Source organism: Neoarius graeffei, chromosome 19 (assembly GCF_027579695.1).
Source record: "Neoarius graeffei isolate fNeoGra1 chromosome 19, fNeoGra1.pri, whole genome shotgun sequence".
NCBI lineage: Eukaryota > Metazoa > Chordata > Actinopteri > Siluriformes > Ariidae > Neoarius > Neoarius graeffei.
Window position 1 is genome coordinate 54418242 of NC_083587.1, and position 21534 is coordinate 54439775.

The following is a 21534-nucleotide window of genomic DNA, read 5'->3' on the forward strand; positions in this document are numbered from 1 at the left end:
TATGAGCAGTTGCCCGCTCTGATTGGCTACTCTACTACTAGGCTATGAGCTCATATACGGTTAGTAGAGAAAAACAAAATGGCGGAGCGTGTTGCTGAACCAACTGAGGACAAAATAAAAACTCTATTTGAAAACAACCCCCCCCAAAAAAAACCCCCAACAAAATATGAAATAAAAGTTTTTGATCGTAAGAATGCATCTTTTTTTATTTTTCAAGAATTATTATTATAGCATTTTTCAAAATTGCTACTATCATTTTGCCAGTTTGTTAAGTGGAAATGATTTTGTCAGACATTTTGTTTCAAGTTTTTATTGATCGAATTTGCAAAAAATAAAACTACACCTTGTTTCTCAAAATCCCATGAATGTGCATAGAATAAAACAGTTATTCTGCCTAATCTCGTCGCACATGGCTTATAGCCAACTCGATATATATATATTATACACACACACACACACACACACACACCACTGTAAAAATGCCGATTTTTACTGAAAATGTGAAAACAATTTTTTACTTGTCAGTGTGAAACATTCATTGTTGATTAAAATAAAAATTAATGTAAACATGTTTTGTATGTTAACTCTCTAGGCATTTACAGAGCTAGTCACAGGTAGCAGCTAGCTAGTTACGTAGGCTCCAAATTAGCAAACAGCAAATTAGCAAACATATCAATAACAAGTTTAAAGGCAAAATATTTTGAGACATTAGCAAAAACATTTCCCCATAGTATAGCTGAGCATGCAGCTGCCACATAGCAAATCTCACATAGCTGCTCAGGTGATAAAGTGATTTGATTGGGCTGAAGTGCCCAAGAGTGGCGGCGCACACGTATGCAGCAGCTTTGCTCTCCTATGATGAACTAAATTTTGTTGTACATTTGTGCAGTGACAATAAAGGCATTCTATTCTATTCTATTCTATTCTATTCTATTCTATTCTATTCTTGTGATGTAGCAGTCGTAACTAACCAGAGACAAGGCTGAGGAGCCAGACCTTTGCCTTGTTTGTACAGAACTCTATATTTAACTGGGAGAGTAAAACAGTGAAACATATGGTGTACAAATGAAACAGGATAAGATAATATTGTTTCTCCACTTTATTATGTTTAGATTCAAATTGGTGCGGTTAAAGTTGCACTCTGTGCTTATAGATAGAAAAAAAATGTCAAACCTCCTAAAGAATCATGCACACCCAAAGTCTGAGAAGCTCTAGTTACTTTGTCTGAGATGTGAATTCCCAACAAATAAATATACGACAATATTTCAGTGTAATTATTGTTCCATAGATTAACAAAGGTAACTGTATATACAACAGATCACATGCAGAATGTTGCTGAATGACACAACACTGAGACAAAGCACAAATTTACAGCTGAATCAAATACAAACAGCAAACTAGTCAGTCATATCTTATTTTCCTACTTCATATATAGACGCTTTAAAAATAAAAAAAAAATAAAAATGATGCTTAAAGCAGTATTTAAGGCAAAAAATTAACTTTGCAAAATTATGAGTACAGCACATCATGCAAGGTATTTCGTGTTTGCACTGCAAACACTGCCTTTAGTTTTGCACTGCAGCTATGAGGTACAAATAAGGGAAGCTTACAGCGACTGGTAGAAACTGTTTTAAGGGAACTTCTAAAACACTACTTTCAAACCTTCTTGATTAGTTAATAATCATACTTTTAGTCAGAGAGTTCGCTAAATTAAAGAGTAACTCTTGATAATGACTTGACTTCTGCAAGTCTTGAATGGAAGCCAGGTGAAAAAGCATCCAAAGCTCATTTGAATACCATAAATGTGACTATAATCAGGGTTCCTAACCATTATTATAGCCTCTCAGATATTCTCAACAAACATGCACATGATATTTGTATGAGATAATGGAGTTAATATGTAATGCCACAGACATGTACTCCCAAATGACACTATAAACTTTGGAACAATGTGTACAATTTATGCCTTAACAACCATCCAACATGTTGGCTAATTAGGTAATCACTACAACATTCTCTCTCTCTCTCTCTCTCTCTCTCTCTCTCTCATACACAAATATTTTCACTTTCTCCTAGTGAGCTTTGGGCATTGTTTCACCAAGAAACACAGTACTGATGTACAGCCAGCGACTGACTTCAGTCTAGCCAAAGCAGGAAATAAATAAACAGGTAAAAATGATCTACTAACAGCATAACATCTTCCTAGTTAGTTAGATAAGTTATGATGGCTAGATGTTTGGCTGCTACTTGAGCTACAGTATATGGCTAAAAGTATGTGAACACCTGACCATCACACCCATACGTGGGACTTCCGCAAACTATTGCTACAAAGCATACTATTGTCTAGAATGTCTTTGTATGTTGTAGTGTTAAGATATTATTTCACTGGAACTAAGGGGCCCAAACCTGTTCCAGGATGACAATGCTGCTGTGCACAAAGTGAAGACATAGTCAAGGTTGCACTGGAAGAACTCTAGTGGCCTGCACAGAGCCCTGATCTCAACCTCATTGAACTGAACATGAATTGGAACGCCAAGTGTGCGCCAAGCCTCTTTGCCTCATATCTGTGCCTGTCCTCACTATTGCACTTGTGGCTAAATGGGCAGAAAGCCTTCACAGATGAGTGGAGGCTATTGTATGAGCAAAAGGGAGATGTTCAGCAAGCACATATAGCTATGATGGATAGGTGTCCCCATACTTTTGTCCATTTCAGTCAAACTGCACATTACTTCAACAATGTATTTGGTGCAAAAATGTAAACCAGTTTCAACTGTTCCATCACATTCCACACAAGTGTTACTTCACCACACAGCTTAATGTTACTCAAGTTTAACACATCTGCTTCAACTGTCTGACAGGTGGCTAATGCACTGGAGCTGAGATTCACTCAAGTCCTGGAGCATCTTACACACCAAATGGTGTGATGCAGTAATCCTACAGGCTTAGCTGTGAGTAGCACTACAAAGGCCACAGATGACACATGAGACATATGGGAAATGTTCTCTGCTCATTAGCAAGTGCTCAAGAGCTGTTTCAGTTTCCTTCAGCCTTCCTGAAGTCCAAGTCTTACCCAACATCTGCTACTCATACCTGACCAAAAGCCTGGTTTTGCATTCTAAATATATCCTTGGCCCAGTGAGTGGTTTTCATTCTTCATTAACAACATTATAGTGGAAGGTTAAATAACTCTTTTTAAGCCAGCACTAAGAGTCAGAGTCACTGGTTAAGGAAAAAAAGTTACTATCCTTGGATTTTAACCATCCATTCACCTAAAAGGACTGCTTCAAGTTCTGATGGTGATTCGTCGACAGCCTCTTCTGGTTCAGCCAAATCATGTAGCTAATTGTCACTCCCAGTGTAGTTCTTCTCATTTGGCAGAGGATCTGGTAGGATTCCCGGTACCCAGTTTTCTCTGTAGTTGGATGTAAAGTCAGATAAGAAGACTTTGGAAATGGTTACAGGAGAGGGTAACTCCGAGCAGCTCTGAGGGACCCTGTTTGGTAGGTAGGCTTTCCTGTAATCAGAACTTGATTCATCGTCTGTCCAGTCTGACTCATCCCTGGAGACAAGATCTGTCAACAAAAGAGTCCTCTCTCCAGCTGGTGTTGATCTTGCCACAAGAGGTGTGATCTCTGGGCTGTGGTTTACATTTGAATCCACAGGCTGGAATGCCAAGCTGAAGAAGTGCAGTTCCCCGTTGGCATCACGTGACACTGGCAGCACCAAAAGTTCATTGGAGTCTGGTTCTATCATGTCCAGGTCTGCTTCTGGTTCTGGAGGAGATAAGATCTGGAATAGGTCATCTTCTGTGCAAGAGGACAGTCCAGGACTAATGGAGTCTCCTAACCCACTGTCAGTAGCATAACTGGACAACTCCTCTTGAACCTGGGGTACCCTCACTGCCAAGACCATGCTATAACTAGTGCAGGATTCACCACTCCGGTCACTAAGTGGTGCTCCCTGTTCATTAGTGTAAGAACGACAGTGCCAAGCTTGGTTATGGTAGTCCTGGGCTGCATAATCTTCATTTCTCACAACATGTGGCTTCACCAAGACAGAAGGTAAGGCTGGTTTGGGCTTGATGGCAATCGCTGGAAATTCAGGGTATACCTTCACAGTGGTTATCTCTGCTTTAGGATCTGGGTTGAAATTTGGAGTAATGTTCAGCGACATGATCTGCTATAGAGAAAAAGAGAAATGAAGTGTAAAGTTGCTGTTTAGTTCATTTCAATGGCCACATGTTGATATCAGACAACTTCTTTTTATTGTTATAATGACCAAACTTGATTATAGCTTTGTTTCATTTTTCAACCCTGGATCTCTATTGCATTTGTGGCGCATGGGAAATTACCACAATGAAGAACCCCTATATATTTCTCTGTACTAGAAAAATAACTGAAAACTACTTTACTGATTATGTGTAACCATCATGGGGCTGTATTCAGAGTTCAGTAGTGAGGTGTTATAGATTGTTGTAGAGTTAGAGAGTTACAGAATACATCAGTATTCAGACCTCAAAAACAGAGCATGTCAAAAAATCAAGGTGTGTTTCATTGAACTTCGATTCTGACCTTGAACTTAAGTTGATTTTCGGGGGTCATCTTTAAAGTTTTTGTCTTTAAAGGTGGTGGTTTAAATGATATAGAGCTAATTTTAATAATCTGAAATGGGAGCCTAGAAAATCAATCTAAGCATGTGTGTAAGAACCACAAGTTGGCCTAAGGATTACTGTATCCACCTTTTAACCAGGAGATTGTGAGTTCTACTCACGGTTGGATCATACTAAAGACCATTATCAAAATGGTACCTACAAAATGGTCATCTGGCAAGGCATGCTGTAATACAGATGTGAGTGGGGAGTCAAACTCTCGTGGTTACTGGAAGACTGCCCCCCCCCCCCATTGTGACTATATAATAGGTGAGAGGCCAAGGGCAGTAGAGGCTTTGCACCATCACGTGACCCTATAGCAGTGGTAATTATGCCGCCATGACAGGGGGCACATTTGTAGTGTTTCATTCAGCCAAGTTAGTTGTTAGTGATGGGTATGGGAAGGTTTTGTTGAGTTTTTGGATGTGCAAATCATTTTGAACAAAACAAAGACATCAGATTTAAAAAAAAAATTACCAAAAGTATTTCATCATCATGGGAAAAAACTAGAGAGATTTCTAAATGTAGAAGGGGAAATTGAGGGAAAAAAACATCCAACAGGACTCGGTGTCGAACAGAGAGGTCAAAAACCCGATGGTATGCTTACTTCATTTCCACAAAGGTAAGAATGAAAAAAAAAATTTCACAACTGCAGTAAGGTGCTCACAGTGAAGTGAACATGAGCATCAACACAGCGGCTCGGCAGAGCTTCACCAAGACTTAAAAAGTTCATTTACATTTGGGGATCCTTTGGAGCGCACTTGGGACCCAGTCATTATGGGAAACACCTGATGGTGATTTAAGCGCAATCAGCACTCAAATCAGTATCAGGCATTTCCCATAATGACTGGGTCCCAAGTGTGCACATAATACACTCCCTGAAATTAAAAAGAAAAAAAATCTGATGTCTTTGTTTCTTTCAAAACGATTTGCACATCTAAAAATGCAGCAAAACCTTCCCATATTGATCAATAACAACAAGGTTGAATGAAGCACTACAAGCATGCCTCCTATCATGGCAGCGTAATTACCATTGCTATGGGGTCACGTGACGGTGCAAAGCCTCTATAGAAATGGAGATCGGCACCATTCGGTGCCTGGTTAGGACTGGGACAGGAGACTGCCTGGGAAGATCAGGTCCTGGCACAGGAGGGATTTTGACGTGTGTAAGAAGACTCTGAATACAAGGAACTTTCCCTGTGGAACTACAGACATGTCTTTTGACCAGGCTTGTAGTACTCGAGTCCAGGACTCGGACTCGAGTCCGACTTGTGCCCTAATTTTAAGGACTCATGACTTGACTCGGACTTGAGCACTGATGACTAGGACTCATGCGTTAACTGCATTAGGACTTGGAAAATGGAGACAAGGACTCGGATTTTATCTTTATTTTTTTGGTAACATGCCATAATAATTTGGCATAAGATATTTATATCTACATTAATTCTGTAGTAATTTCGTGTCAGATTGTCACACCTGCACGCCTTGGCATGTGCATCAGATAGACTCTTGGGCGCACTCCGGACAGTGCGTGCGCCAAGCCGACTCTCGTGCGTGGTGTAAACGACTTGTACCTGCACAGGATTAAGGCGGAAACAGCACGCCTATATAGAAACTGTGAAAAACACACTTACAGTGGTGCTTGAAAGTTTGTGAACCCTTTAGAATTTTCTATATTTCTGCATAAATATGACCTAAAACAGCATCAGATTTTCACGCAGGTCCTAAAAGTAGATAAAGAGAACCCAGTTAAACAAATGAGACAAAAATATTATACTTGGTCATTTATTTATTGAGGAAAGTTATCCAATATTACATATCTGTGAGTGGCAAAAGTATGTGAACCTCTAGGATTAGCAGTTAATTTGAAGGTGAAATTAGAGTCAGGTGTTTTCAATCAATGGGATGACAATCAGGTGTGAGTGGGCACACTGAATCTGATGATGTTTTAAGTCATATTTATGCAGAAATATAGAAAATTCTAAAGGGTTCACAAACTTTCAAGCACCACTGTACTTTGCGAAGTACTGAGTTGTGTTGTTGACATTACTGAGCCTTATTTCTTTGTTTGGTTTCCTGATCCCTGATTTCCTGTTTCTCTTCTTTGATTCTGCCGAGTCTATGATAGTCTGTTTGTGTCTCGCTCAACCTATCACCTGTTTCACTGTTTTTGCCTGCCATTCTGGATTGTTTACCATCTTCACTTGTATTAATACACACACCTTCTGCACTTGCATCCATCTCCCAACCATCTCTGACAGAATACTTCACACTCCCTGACAAAGAGAAGCACATTCACCTGTTCATACGTCATGTTCAGGAACAAACTAATGTTAATGGCGCTAAAACAGCCACCGTCAAATGGTACTGTTGGAGTGTTGGAGTCAACTCTAAATTTTTTTAATGACTTGGACTTGAATCGGACTTGAACACTAGGGACTCAAGACTGGACTCGGACTTGAGGTTTAGTGACTCGACTACAACACTGCTTTTGACTCAAATCTGCAATGCTCAATACAAGCCATGGCCAATGTAGCGCACAGTAAAAAGTGCCCCAAAACCTGTAAAAAAGCATAAATAACACAAACTACTTTTTTACTGGATTGACTTATCTGGTTCGAGGCTAACAAACTATCTATCAATGCCAAAAAAACATACTTCCTTATTTTCTGTAATAAAAATAAAACCTACAATAGAAATAATGCAAAAATCTTACTAAAAAGTATGCCCCTTTCTCAAGAGTGTCAAGCTAAATTCTTAGGCGTAATAATAGATGACAAATGGCCCTTTTCCACTACCCTTTTTCAGCTCACTTCAGCTCGCTTCAGCTCACTTCAGCCCGACACGGCTCGCGTTTCGACTACCAAAAACCAGCACGACTCAGCTCGCTTCAGCCCTGCTTAGCCCCTAAAACTCGCACTGTTTTGGAGTAGGGCTGAAGCGAGCCAAAGCGAGCCGAGTGAGGCTGGGGGCGTGAGCAGACACTCCCCTAACCCGGAAGGAGAAGAATTATGAATTACGAGAATTTCTGAAGTCTTATGCGCCTCGCCTCATCTATACGCTCTTGCCAGTATCTGTCCGCGTTGTCGGTGACAACAAGCCACAGCACCAAGACCAGCAACACTAACGACTCCATGTCCTCCATGTTTATTGTTTACTCTCCGGGTCGTGAGACTACCGCTTAAAAGCTCACTGATGTCACTGTTTGCGCTGCTTAACGACATCACCTGACGTCCACCCACTTTCGCTAACTCCACCCAATGTGTCCACCCACTTCCAGCCAGCACGGTTCAGCGCGGTTATAGTCGAAATGCAACTCCAACAGCCCCGCTCAGCCCGACTCAGCACGGCACGGCTCAGCCCGACTCAGCCGCGTTTGTAGTGGAAAAGCGGCAAAACTGACCTGGAAACCACATATAGCCACGTTATGTAATAAAATATCTAAAACTATTGGACTTATGGGAAAACTCAAACATCTTCTCACTCAACAAGCCATTATCACCATATATAATAGCTTAATATATCCATATCTGACCTACGGAAATATTATATGGGGATGTGCCTACAAAACTACACTACAGCCCCTAATACTACTACAAAAAAGATTTGTTCGTATGGCCACCAGATCCAGTTTTTATGCCCATTCTTTACCTCTGTTTACGAAGCTTAAGATTTTAAATATTATTGATATCAATAGACTTCAGCTAAATATCTTCACTTTCCAATTTCTTAGAAATTCTCTTCCAGACACGTTTGATCGTTTTTTAAATCTTAATTCCCAATTTCATGCTTACCAAACTCGACAAAGCGACCAACTGCATATCCCCCTAGTGCGAACATCCCTAGGTCAAAAGAGTGTTCAATACAAATGTGTAATTGAATGGAATAACCTCCTCCTCCACCTTAAAAGTTTTACATCCATGATTAGTTTTAAACGTAATCTCAAAAGCCACCTATTTTCATTCCCCAGCCACACTTGACCTTTATCTTTAAATATAGTTCAGTCTTGGATCAAATTGTAAAATATTACACTACACCATGCACCAGGCTTCTGTTATTAGGACAATATTTATTCACCATTCGAAATCAATCAATTATACTTTTTTTTTACTTTATGTATAGATCCTAGGTTACATTTTATTCATTTCTTATTTTCACTCGTTAACTTATATTTTGTTATTTGCAATTGACATTGTTTATATTTATTTCAGTTATGATGCCAATTACAGTTTAATGTATAATTTTGTTACCAATAATTATATTATTATCTTTGTTATTATTTGTTATTATTTACTATTGTTAATATAGTTATTCTCTAATTTGTTAAATTTGGATTAATTACTTGTTAATTTAAACGGGGGAAGACTTAGAACAAGCCATTGTGCTTTTTTCTTCCCCCAGCACATTTTCTGTTTTTGTTCCATTTATGTTTTCTTGTAAATCTCTTTCATCATGTGCAAATAAATAAATAAATAAAAATAAAATTAAATCTTTAAACATTTATAAGAACAGCTTTGGTAAGAGTCCCCCCCCGTGTCTGTCTCACCCCACCCTTGGTTTACACTACTATGAGTCTGATTGTGGATATTTGTAAAGTTTATTGAAATAATTCAACTGCCCTTTGGCATTCCAGGCTTTCTGTTCTTTTCTCACTGCAGAAACTACACTACCGTTCAAAAGTTTGGGGTCACTTTGAAATTTCCTTATTTTTGAAAGAAAAGCACTGTTCTTTTCAATGAAGATCGCTTTAAACTAATCAGAAATACACTCTATACATTGCTAATGTGGTAAATGACTATTCTAGCTGCAAATGTCTGGTTTTTGGTGCAATATCTACAACCCCGATTCCAAAAAAGTTGGGACAAAGTACAAATTGTAAATAAAAATGGAATGCAATAATTTACAAATCTCAAAAACTGATACTGTATTCACAATAGAACATAGACAACATATCAAATGTCGAAAGTGAGACATTTTGAAATTTCATGTCAAATATTGGCTCATTTGAAATTTCATGACAGCAACACATCTCAAATAAGTTGGGACAGGGGCAATAAGAGGCTGGAAAAGTTAAAGGTACAAAAAAGGAACAGCTGGAGGACCAAATTGCAACTCATTAGGTCAATTGGCAATAGGTCATTAACATGACTGGGTATAAAAAGAGCATCTCGGAGTGGCAGCGGCTCTCAGAAGTAAAGATGGGAAGAGGATCACCAATCCCCCTAATTCTGCGCCGACAAATAGTGGAGCAATATCAGAAAGGAGTTCGACAGTGTAAAATTGCAAAGAGTTTGAACATATCATCATCTACAGTGCATAATATCATCAAAAGATTCAGAGAATCTGGAAGAATCTCTGTGCGTAAGGGTCAAGGCCGGAAAACCATACTGGGTGCCCGTGATCTTCGGGCCCTTAGACGGCACTGCATCACATACAGGCATACTTCTGTATTGGAAATCACAAAATGGGCTCAGGAATATTTCCAGAGAACATTATCTGTGAACACAATTCACCGTGCCATCCGCCGTTGCTCGATAAAACTCTATAGTTCAAAGAAGAAGCCATATCTAAACATGATCCAGAAGCGCAGACGTCTTCTCTGGGCCAAGGCTCATTTAAAATGGACTGTGGCAAAGTGGAAAACTGTTCTGTAATCAGACGAATCAAAATTTGAAGTTCTTTATGGAAATCAGGGACGCTGTGTCATTCGGACTAAAGAGGAGAAGGACGACCAAAGTTGTTATCAGCGCTCAGTTCAGAAGCCTGCATCTCTGATGGTATGGGGTTGCATTAGTGCGTGTGGCATGGGCAGCTTACACATCTGGAAAGACACCATCAATGCTGAAAGGTATATCCAGGTTCTAGAGCAACATATGCTCCCATCCAGACGACGTCTCTTTCAGGGAAGACCTTGCATTTTCCAACATGACAATGCCAAACCACATACTGCATCAATTACAGCATCATGGCTGCGTAGAAGAAGGGTCCGGGTACTGAACTGGCCAGCCTGCAGTCCAGATCTTTCACCCATAGAAAACATTTGGTGCATCATAAAACAGAAGATATGACAAAAAAGACCTAAGACAGTTGAGCAACTAGAATCCTACATTAGACAAGAATGGGTTAACATTCCTATCCCTAAACTTGAGCAACTTGTCTCCTCAGTCCCCAGACGTTTACAGACTGTTGTAAAGAGAAAAGGGGATGTCTCACAGTGGTAAACATGGCCTTGTCCCAACTTTTTTGAGATGTGGTGTTGTCATGAAATTTAAAATCACCTAATTTTTCTCTTTAAATGATACATTTTCTCAGTTTAAACATTTGATATGTCATCTATGTTCTATTCTGAATAAAATATGGAATTTTGAAACTTCCACATCATTGCATTCTGTTTTTATTTACAATTTGTACTTTGTCCCAACTTTTTTGGAATCGGGGTTGTACATAGGTGTATAGAGGCCCATTTCCAGCAACTATCACTCCAGTGTTCTAATGGTACAATGTGTTTGCTCATTGCCTCAGAAGGCTAATGGATGATTAGAAAACCCTTGTACAATCATGTTAGCACAGCTGAAAACAGTTGAGCTCTTTAGAGAAGCTATAAAACTGACCTTCCTTTGAGCAGATTGAGTTTCTGGAGCATCACATTTGTGGGGTCGATTAAATGCTCAAAATGGCCAGAAAAATGTCTTGACTATATTTTCTATTCATTTTACAACTTATGGTGGTAAATAAAAAAGTGTGACTTTTCATGGAAAACACAAAATTGTCTGGGTGACCCCAAACTTTTGAACGGTAGTGTATGTCAAATTTTTTTTGTGGTAATAGCACATACAGCACATATGCAATGTATAAAGGTTGGATTGAAAAAAAAATACTGCACTACTGCTTTAATATCATAAACCAAAAATGAAACATTGAACGAGAAGGGCATCAAATGAATAAAAAAGCAACGCAACACAATTGATCTGTGAAAAGACACATCATGGAAATTGGCTGCAGGGCCAAAGCTACATGTGTGCTATAACTCATGTATGAGCAAAGCACATTCCTCCTAAACCTGTCCCAACATACACACGCGCACACACACCCCAATCTTTCAGCTTGTCAGTGCCAGGAACATTGAGGTAGAGCTCCTTCCGGGTATACTTACAAAGGGAATTTTCCTACTACAATTTCCTGATAGAGAAACAAGTAAGAGTGTCTTACCAGTGCCTTGGGCAGGTTCCTCTTCTTCGTGACGTACTGCTGACACAAAACCAACAGCAAGGTGAACAGGAGGAAAAGAGCCACTAATGCAGACACGATGAATACAGGAATCCAGGGCTTGTCTGCAGCTGGAGAGAAAAAAAAAAAGACCAAAAATAAAGCCAATGTAAACTCACTATAAAAAAAATCTAATTTTAGGACAATCCCAAAGGTCATAAGGTGCTCATATGATAAGTTAATCCTGGTTAAGCAAGAGCTGGGCTGAGAATTGCACAATTCCTTGAAACTGAACTTTCTAGACGTACAAAAGGAACAGCATGTGAAATAATCTTTTTTTTTTGATAAGTATCTGAACATTTTGTCATGTGGCTCTCTCTTTAGCATGCTGGCCTTTAATCAGAGCTTATATTTTGCACCTCATAACCTATAAGTGAGTAATACGAAGAATCTAATCTTACTCGTTTCAAATGACGTAGCCACAAGAAACTTTTCCACAGTGAACAGAAAATAAACAAAACACTCCTGTTTTTACCTGGCAGAGTCACACAGAAGGTGGTGTTTTCACTCTGTCGCTTTACGGAGGGATGGGTCAGCTCGTACAATGCAACGCCACAGTATTCGGTGTTCATGTCTAAGTGACTCACTGTAATCATGCCAGATGGATTCTGAAACACCTGTAAATAAGATATGTGATAAAGGATAATAAAACGTGATTGTGCAACTTGGTGTATTTTTTTTTAAATGCTAATGTGTTTTAAAAGAACTAGCAGTTAGCATTACACTGGCTAGCAATGATAGCAATTCTGTCTAAGTGTGCACATTTATACACTTAATGTTTAAGTAAAATAAGGGAAGAATCATATACTGTAGGTGCAATAAGTTAGGCATACATATTGGAGCCTGTTACAGGATGAACTACCGAATTAGCTATGACTGATGAAAACAAGTTTTTCTTAAGTTAAGAACATAACATACCGTCAGTAATACTGTATACAGTTAGCTTTATATATTTTGGTGACAGCGGTGATTTTTTTTAAAATACAAATTATCATTTTTACTTGTTTGCTTAAAATTTATTATATAATTAACAGTTATTCCATGAAATTGAGTTGTACCGGTACATGAACTGTATTTATAAACCATGTACGACAAGTTTGAGTGGAATAACTGTTTTATTTTATCCACATTCACTGGATTTTGAGAAACGGAGCATTGTTATTTTTATTTTTTGCAAATTCAATAAATAAAAAAACTTGATGCAAGTGGGTGACACGGTGGTGTAAGTGGTTAGCACGGTCGCCTCACAGCGAGAAAGGTTCTGGGTTTGAGACCAGTGGCTGGCAGGGGAGCCTTTCTGTGTGGAGTTTGCATGTTCTCCCTGTGTCTGCGTGGGTTTCCTCCAGGTGCTCCGGTTTCCCCCATAGTCCAAAGACATGAGGTTAGGTTAATATGGGATGGCTTTGGGCTGAGGTGCCCTTGAGTGAGGCATCCAACTGCTCCCTGGGTGCTGTTAGCATGGCTACCCACTGTTATGTGTATGTGCTCATTGCTCACGTGTGTGTGTTCACTGCCCCAGGGTTAAATGCAGAGAGGAATTTCACAAGTGTGTGATGATAAATATTTTTATAAATAAAAATAATTTCTGCAAACCGGCAAAATGACAGTAGTTTGTGAAAAATGCGATAATAACAGTTCTTGAAAAATAAAAAAGATATGTTCTTACCATCAAATACTTTTATTCCATATTCTGTTGCTTTTTTGGTATTTTTGGGGGGTTTTGTTTTCGAGTAAAGTTTTTATTTCGTCCTCTGTTGGTTCAGCAACACGCTCCACCATTTTGTTTTTCTCTACTCACGGTATAGGAGCTGATATCCTAGTAGTAGAGTAGCCAGTCAGAGTGCATGATTGCTCATATCCAGTGAATGTGGATTGAATAAAAATGAATACATTATTCTAGCAAGCTGGCATTGGTAGCTAAGGTTTGCAGAGCAAATCAATAACTTACATGTGTAACTTAGGCAATAATTTTGAGTAATAATGTTGAGACCAAAGAGTTAACATTTACCATTCAATTAAAAAAAACCCTGAAATAAATATGTTGACTTAATATCTTGTTATTATGACTTACCATCGATCTAAGATATCTATGTTTATCTATAATGTGGTTATTACATTATTTAATAAGCACTTGGGGGAAAGCCATGGCCAAATGGTTAGAGAAAGAGCTTTGGGACCAAAAGATCGCTGGTTCAAATCCCTGATTCAGCAGGACTGGCTCAAGTGCCCTTGAGCAAGGTGCCTAACCCCTGACTGCTCCAGCAAGAGTGGTGGTGTACCTTGTGTCTGATTAGCCAGAGAAAAACTGATGATGTGATTATCAGTTCGGGCAAGAACCCACCCATAACTAAAACTAATAAGCACGTATTTCAACCTATTAAGTCATTATTTCATGTTATCTCATTGTTTTGCCATATAATCTCATTATTTCAACTTAATATTTAGCACCCCATAATGTAGAAGTCTAATTTACTGAATATTAAATTATAATTCTTATTCTACACATTGTTTCCCAGACAGTGCTTTTAACAACATAACATCTTGAAACAATGAGTTTGCATGCTGAATAATGTGTTATTAATTCAAAATTATGAGTCAAGTCAAGTCAAGTTTATTTGTATAGCGCTTTTAACAATAAAAATTGTTGCAAAGCAGCTTTACAGAATTTTAACGACTTAAAACATGAGCTAATTTTATCCCTAATCTATCCCCAATGAGCAAGCCTGTGGTGACGGTGGCAAGGAAAAACTCCCTCAGACGACATGAGGAAGAAACCTCGAGAGGAACCAGACTCAAAAGGGAACCCATCCTCATTTGGGCAACAGCAGACAGCATGACTATAACATTAACGGTTTTAACATGAAGACAGTTTCGTTGATGTTGTAACTCTTCATTGATGGAAACTTGAGTGCAAAACTGTTCATGACAACTGCAGTCCTAAAGTTAGCAAGTCAACTGTAGTCCTCAGCCATAAAAGCATTACTGTACAGTACATGTAAGTGTCCAGAGCGTCTTCCAGGTGTAACCCTCAACTGTCCTCATGGGGCCGATTAATTATGAATTAATTTTGAATTAATAACACATTAATTCAAATAATAACACTTTCCCCCCACAACTTATGGTTCAGTGCTTCTGGAATACACACATGAAACATCTTGTCCCAACACTTTAACAGTCTGAATTGTTTGGTTTTACTGCATGTTTACATTATATCAATGTAGAAGGAAGAACCAGTATGATAGGTAATTTAACTTAAGTCAATATTAACAGAATTATGCCCTCGGCTATGTTAAATCTCTGATCTAAGTAACTAAGTATATTTACTACAAAGGTGTACATTCCACCAAGACAGAAGGTACAGTACAAATGTTCATATGGAACTAGACCTTACCTTTCCAGCTTCAGACTCTGGGTGTGTGAGACTGACAATGTACTCAACAGAAGATTGCCCAGAATCCCTACACCTTTCCCAACAGCTGATTTCCCTAATCGAGTGGTTCTGAGGCCCCATGGGAGTTGTGAGTGTTACGGTGAAAGAGGCCCCGGTCATTACCACGGATGAATGTGGCGCTTCCAGAGTGCCTGACAAGGACAAGAAAAAGAAAGAAGTAAGAAGGAGTAATAAGGAGGGAGGTAAAAGGCAGGAATTAGTGTCATGAGATCTAAAATAATCTACAGAGAGTTCAATCCTGTTTTATAGATAAACAATCATTTAATGAATACAAAATCCTAGTGCACAGATCATGTACATTTACAAAATTCCACAGTGAATATACAGTATACACCGATCAGACACAACATATGATCACTGGCAGATGAACTGAATAACATTGATTATCTCATTACAGTGGCACCTCTCAAGGGTTGAGATGTATTATGCAGCAAGAGAACAGTTGGTTCTTGAAGTGTAAGGATCTGAATGACTTTGACAAGGACCAAATTGTGATGGCAAGATGACTGGATCTCCAAAATGGCACATCTTGTGGGTTGTTCCGGTATGCAGTGGTTAGTACCTACCAAAAGTGGTCCAAGGAAGGACAACCGGTGAACCAGCAACAGGGTCATGGGTGTTAAAGGCTCATTGATTCACATGGGGCACAAAGGCTAGCCCATATGGTCCAATCCTACAGAAGCGCTACTGTAACACAAACTGCTGAAAAAGTTAATGTTGGCTAAAACAGAAAGGTTTAAAGTTAAAGCATTAACTTTTTCAGCAGTTTACAGTGCTACAGGAGCTCTTCTGTGGGATTGGACCATATGGCCGAGCCTTTGTGTCTCGTATGAATCAATGATCCTTCAACACCCATGACCCTGTCGCTGGTTCACTGGTTGTCCTTTGGATCCTTGGACGACTTTTGTTCGGTACTAACCAGTGCATACTGGGAACACCCCACAAGATGTGCCATTTTGGAGATGCTCAGACCCAGTCATCTAACTGTCACAATTTGGTCCTTGTCAAAAGTTGCTCAGATCCTTATGCTTGCCCATTTTTCCTGATGCCAACACATCAACTTCAAGAACTGACTGTTCTCTTGCTGCCTAATATATCCTACCCCCTGACAGATGTCATTGTAATGAGATAATCAATGTTATTTACTTGATCTGTCAGTGGTTTTATTACATTTTATATCTTAATAGTCTTACTTTTTTCAAATGGACAGAAGTGCTTAATTTCACCGAGGCATGACTCATTAGCCATAACTTTGACAAAATACTTCGAGCGAATGTCCATTGTCACAGAGCTGAGATCACAGAAAGTTTCAGAGATGTTCTGGCATTCAATCATCGGCCTGAATCGCTCTCCGTATCTATAAGAAACAGAATCATTACATCAGTCATGACGATATATATATACTGTATATATATATATATATATATATATATATATATATATATATATATGTATATATATATATATATATATATATATATATATATATATATATATATATATATATATGTCACATTTAATATAGCAGATTGAACCACAATACAACTATTAATAGTTGGGATTCATGCCAGTCTCTGCTTGTTTGTTCTTTTCTCATTAATATTACAGAGAAACTGGAAAAGTGTTCACCATGAAAATTTTCCTGTGCCAGAAAACTTACCAGCTTTACCTCGGACTGTTACCAAGTACTGACACTGGAGACTCCTTCTCAAAACATCTCCCCACAGAAAATACCAGCATATTAACAAATACACATATTTAAATCCACTTAGGTGTAGTATCTGCCATACATGTCGCTCTGATTTGTATTGTCACTAAACAAAAAAATAATGTGGAAAATGAATCGCCATCTTCTGATCAACCAGGGTAGAGAATTCAACAGCACTGTGGAACATTTTCAAAATCGTCACTGTTAAAGCGATTAACCAGGAAATTTTGAAATTACGGGGTTATGAAATGTCATCATTATACATTAATACAAGATGTTCTAGATGAAAAAAAATTAAGCGGACTTTAGCTTAAAAAAACGTTAAAGTTGTAACATCAGTCTTTTGGGCCATTTCCCCGGGTGTGGCCGTACTGGAGTAGCGAGATATATGGATGTATTAGGAAATGAAAATGAGGGTGGAGCTGTGTGACGTAGGATTCTGCACGTCTTCCTCATTCCATCCTGGATCCAAAACGTTTGGCCGAGTGGCTTCATCAAGTAAAGCGAGAAAACTTTACTCCTGGAAAAAGCAGCAAATTGTGCAGTGAGCATTTTGCAGAAGATTGGATTTGTGGAGGACTTGTATGAAAAAAATCACTGGGAAGAAGCGAGACACGAGGCAGAAATGACAACTGAAGCCAGACGCGATCCTGACTTTGTTTCACCACAAAACACTGACAGCATACCATGTCACACATCAAACGGATGGAAGCTAAGCAGGTAAATATATTTTTTAAATAAGCAGGCAATAAACTACATAATAATAATAATAAGGCGGCACGGTGGTGTAGTGGTTAGCGCTGTCGCCTCACAGCAAGAAGGTCCTGGGTTCGAGCCCCGGGGCCGGCGAGGGCCTTTCTGTGCGGAGTTTGCATGTTCTCCCCGTGTCTGCGTGGGTTTCCTCCGGGTGCTCCGGTTTCCCCCACAGTCCAAAGACATGCAGGTTAGGTTAACTGGTGACTCTAAACTGACCGTAGGTGTGAATGTGAGTGTGAATGGTTGTCTGTGTCTATGTGTCAGCCCTGTGATGACCTGCCGACTTGTCCAGGGTGTACCCCGCCTTTCGCCCATAGTCAGCTGGGATAGGCTCCAGCTTGCCTGCGACCCTGTAGAAGGATAAAGCGGCTAGAGATAATGAGATGAGATAATAATAATAATAATAAAAAATCAGTTCAATTTATATAGCGCCTTTCTCACACCCAAGGTCGCTTTACAATTAGGGGAAAAAAAAGAAGAAAAAAGAGTGTGTGCACCAAAAGAGGGTCAGGATGTACAGTAATTCCAATGGCGTAGCTAACACAGTCCCACCAGGCGCACAAAAATAAATCCCACACCACCTGCACAGCCGCTGCGACCCCACCAGGTAACATCGCTTGGAACATCGCGCCATGGATATACAAAGTGAGCACAAAAGCACCGCCACACAGAGCGCTGGCATGTCCCAAACCACCTGCACAGCTACTGCGATGCCACTGGGCAACATCGCACGGAACACCTCGCCAAGCACAGAAGCACCGCCACACAGAGCGCTGGACAACCCTGATGTTAAAAAGAGGAACAAGCTCTCTGCAGTCCATAGCAAGAAGCACAGGCATCACCCACGGCGCACCAAGGCCTGAAGGAAACCGAGGCCAAAACTGGGTCCGGAGCTACACCACAACCGGTGGACAAAACACTCAAACAAAAAACAAGCATCAAACTACACAAACACAAAAAAGAGAAACAAAAGGAAAATAAAAAGAAAAATGAAACGCTCCAGTGAGAAGCGGCAGCCAAAACACACATGGCGTACTCTCAACCGGCCACTACTTTATTTTGATTTATCAGACTAGCCACTACTTTATTTTGATTCCTTTTCTCATCCTGCGTTGCCATAATTTTGTGGAGAAATGCAAACAAATTGACTGAGAAGTCACGCTAGACCATAATATTATACTATAGTCTAGTATAGGGGGCGGCACGGTGGTGTAGTGGTTAGCGCTGTCGCCTCACAGCAAGAAGGTTCTGGGTTCGAGCCCCGTGGCCGGCAAGGGCCTTTCTGTGCGGAGTTTGTATGTTCTCCCCGTGTCCGCGTGGGTTTCCTCCGGGTGCTCCGGTTTCCCCCACAGTCCAAAGACATGCAGGTTAGGTTAACTGGTGACTCTAAATTGACTGTAGGTGTGAGTGTGAATGGTTGTCTGTGTCTATGTGTCAGCCCTGTGATGACCTGGTGACTTGTCCAGGATGTACCCCGCCTTTCACCCGTAGTCAGCTGGGATAGGCTCCAGCTTGCCTGCGACCCTGTAGAACAGGATAAAGCGGTTAGAGATAATGAGATGAGATGAGCCTAGTATAGCATGCACTTGCACACCTCCGAAAATGACATCACAGACGATGGAGTTATGGTAGCCTCCCTGACAAAAAATTGTCCTGCCTATTTTCATCACTTTAGTGGTTATATCATGAAGAACAAATTCAACATGCAGCTTTTTTTTTATAAAGGACAGACATAAAGACCGACTTTTAGCTCAATTTGTTTATTTGCAAAATATTTTCTTTAAGATCTAACTGGTAGCTCTTGAGGAATAGACCTTCCTTCCTTGTCAATTGTATAACTGGGCCTTTGTTTAAACCAAAAATAGAGTGATCTGAGATATGAAGTAGGAAAGCACCACACAGCTACATATCACTCGATCAGTGTAAGATATCAGAAAAAAAAATCCTTACACGCTGAACTCTGTAAGGAGTGGGTAAAGAGCTTTGGAGAATAAGCTACACTCAAAACAGAACTCTTGTTTTTCAGGAAAGAGGAAAGACCAAATGCAGTCCCAAAGGTCCCAAACTGCATCATAGAACCATTGACCTGTCTGTAGTTGTTATGGTTGTTCTTAGTTGCTTGGGAAACGCTGATTTTTATTTGATGAGGTCATTCGGGTGGATTGGTACAGTGCCTTGAAAAAGTATTCATACCCCTTGAACTTTTTCACATTTTTCCACCTTACAACCACGAACTTAAACGTTTTTTTATTGAGATTTTATGTGATAGATCAACACAGAGTAGCACATAATTGTGAAGTGAAACGAAAATGATAAATGGTCTTCAAAATTTTAAACAAATAAAAATCTGAAAAATGTGGTGTGCATTAGTATTCAGCCCCCCTGCGTCAATACTTTGTAGAGCCATCTTTTGCTGCAATTACAGCTGCAAGTCTTTTGTGGTATGTCTCTAGCAGCTTTGCACATCTAGACACTGAAATTTTTGCCCATTCTTCTTTGCAAAATAGCTCAAGCTCAGCCAGATTGGATGGAGAGCGTCTGTGAACAGCAATTTTCAAGTCTTGCCACAGATGCTCAATGGGATTTAGGTCTGGACTTTGACTGGGCCATTCTAACACATGAATATTCTTTGATCTAAACCATTCCATTGTAGCTCTGGCTGTATGTTTAGGGTCATTGTCTTGCTGGAAGGTGAATCTCCTTCCCAGTCTCAAGTCTTTTGCAGCCTCCAACAGGTTTTCTTCCAGGATTGCCCTGTATTTAGCTCCATCCATCTTCCCATCAACTCTGACCAGCTTCCCTGTCCCTGCTGAAGAAAAGCATCCCCATAGCATGATGCTGCCACCACCATGTTTCACAGTGGGGATGGTGTGTGCAGGGTGATGAGCAGTGTTAGTTTTCTGCCACGCATAGCGCTTTGCATTTAGGCCAAAAAGTTCAACTTTGGTCTCATCTGACCAAAGCACCTTCTTCCACATGTTTGCTGTGTCCCCTACATGGCTTCTTATGCCTGTCTTTCAACAATGGCTTTCTTCTTGCCACTCTTCCAAAAAGGCCAGATTTGTGGAGTGTACAACTTATAGTTGTCCTGTGCACAGATTCTCCCACCTGAGCTGTGGATTTCTGCAGCTCCTCCAGAGTGATCATGGGCCTCTTGGCTGCTTCTCTGACCAGTGCTCTCCTTGCTCGCTCTGTCAGTTTAGATGGACGGCCATGTCTTGGTAGGTTTGCAGTTATGCCATACTTTTTCCATTTTTGAATGATGGATTGAACAGTGCTTCTTGAGATGTTCAGAGCTTGGGATTTTTTTTTATAACCTAACCCTGCTTTAAACTTCTCCAGAACTTTATCCCTGACCTGTCTGGTGAGTTCTTTGGTCTTCATGATGCTGTTTGTTCTTCAGTGTTCTCTAACAAACCACTGAGGCCTTCACAGAACAAGTGTATTTATGCTGAGAGTAAATTACACACAGTAGGACTCTATTAACTAATTAGATGACTTCTGAAGGCAATTGATTGCACTGGATTGTATTTAGAGGTATCAGAGTACAGGGGGCTGAATACTAATGCACACCACATTTTTCAGATTTTTATTTGTTTAAAATTTTGAAGACCATTTATCATTTTCGTTTCACTTCACAATTATGTGCTACTCTGTGTTGGTCTATCACATAAAATCTCAATGAAAAACTTTTAAGTTTGTGGT

At 39.8% G+C, this 21534-nt stretch overlaps 1 protein-coding gene across 3 annotated transcripts in view; it reads right to left on the bottom strand.

The window, feature by feature from the left end:
* Positions 1 to 294: 294 nt before the first annotated feature.
* The window catches only part of ifnlr1 (interferon lambda receptor 1), a 54970-nt gene continuing 33730 nt past the window's right edge, over positions 295 to 21534 (bottom strand). For 2 of the 3 annotated variants that reach the window (XM_060900321.1, XM_060900320.1), the window contains exons 3-7: positions 16559 to 16722; positions 15306 to 15496; positions 12390 to 12531; positions 11858 to 11985; positions 295 to 4176 (exon numbers count right to left, since the gene is read on the bottom strand). In XM_060900321.1, coding sequence (XP_060756304.1) covers positions 3340 to 4176; positions 11858 to 11985; positions 12390 to 12531; positions 15306 to 15496; positions 16559 to 16722 — 1462 coding nt within the window. In that variant the 3' untranslated portion in view covers positions 295 to 3339. Of the gene's footprint in view, positions 4180 to 11857; positions 11986 to 12389; positions 12532 to 15305; positions 15497 to 16558; positions 16723 to 21534 lie in introns of all 3 variants that reach the window. The other variant, XM_060900319.1, reaches the window with a different exon arrangement.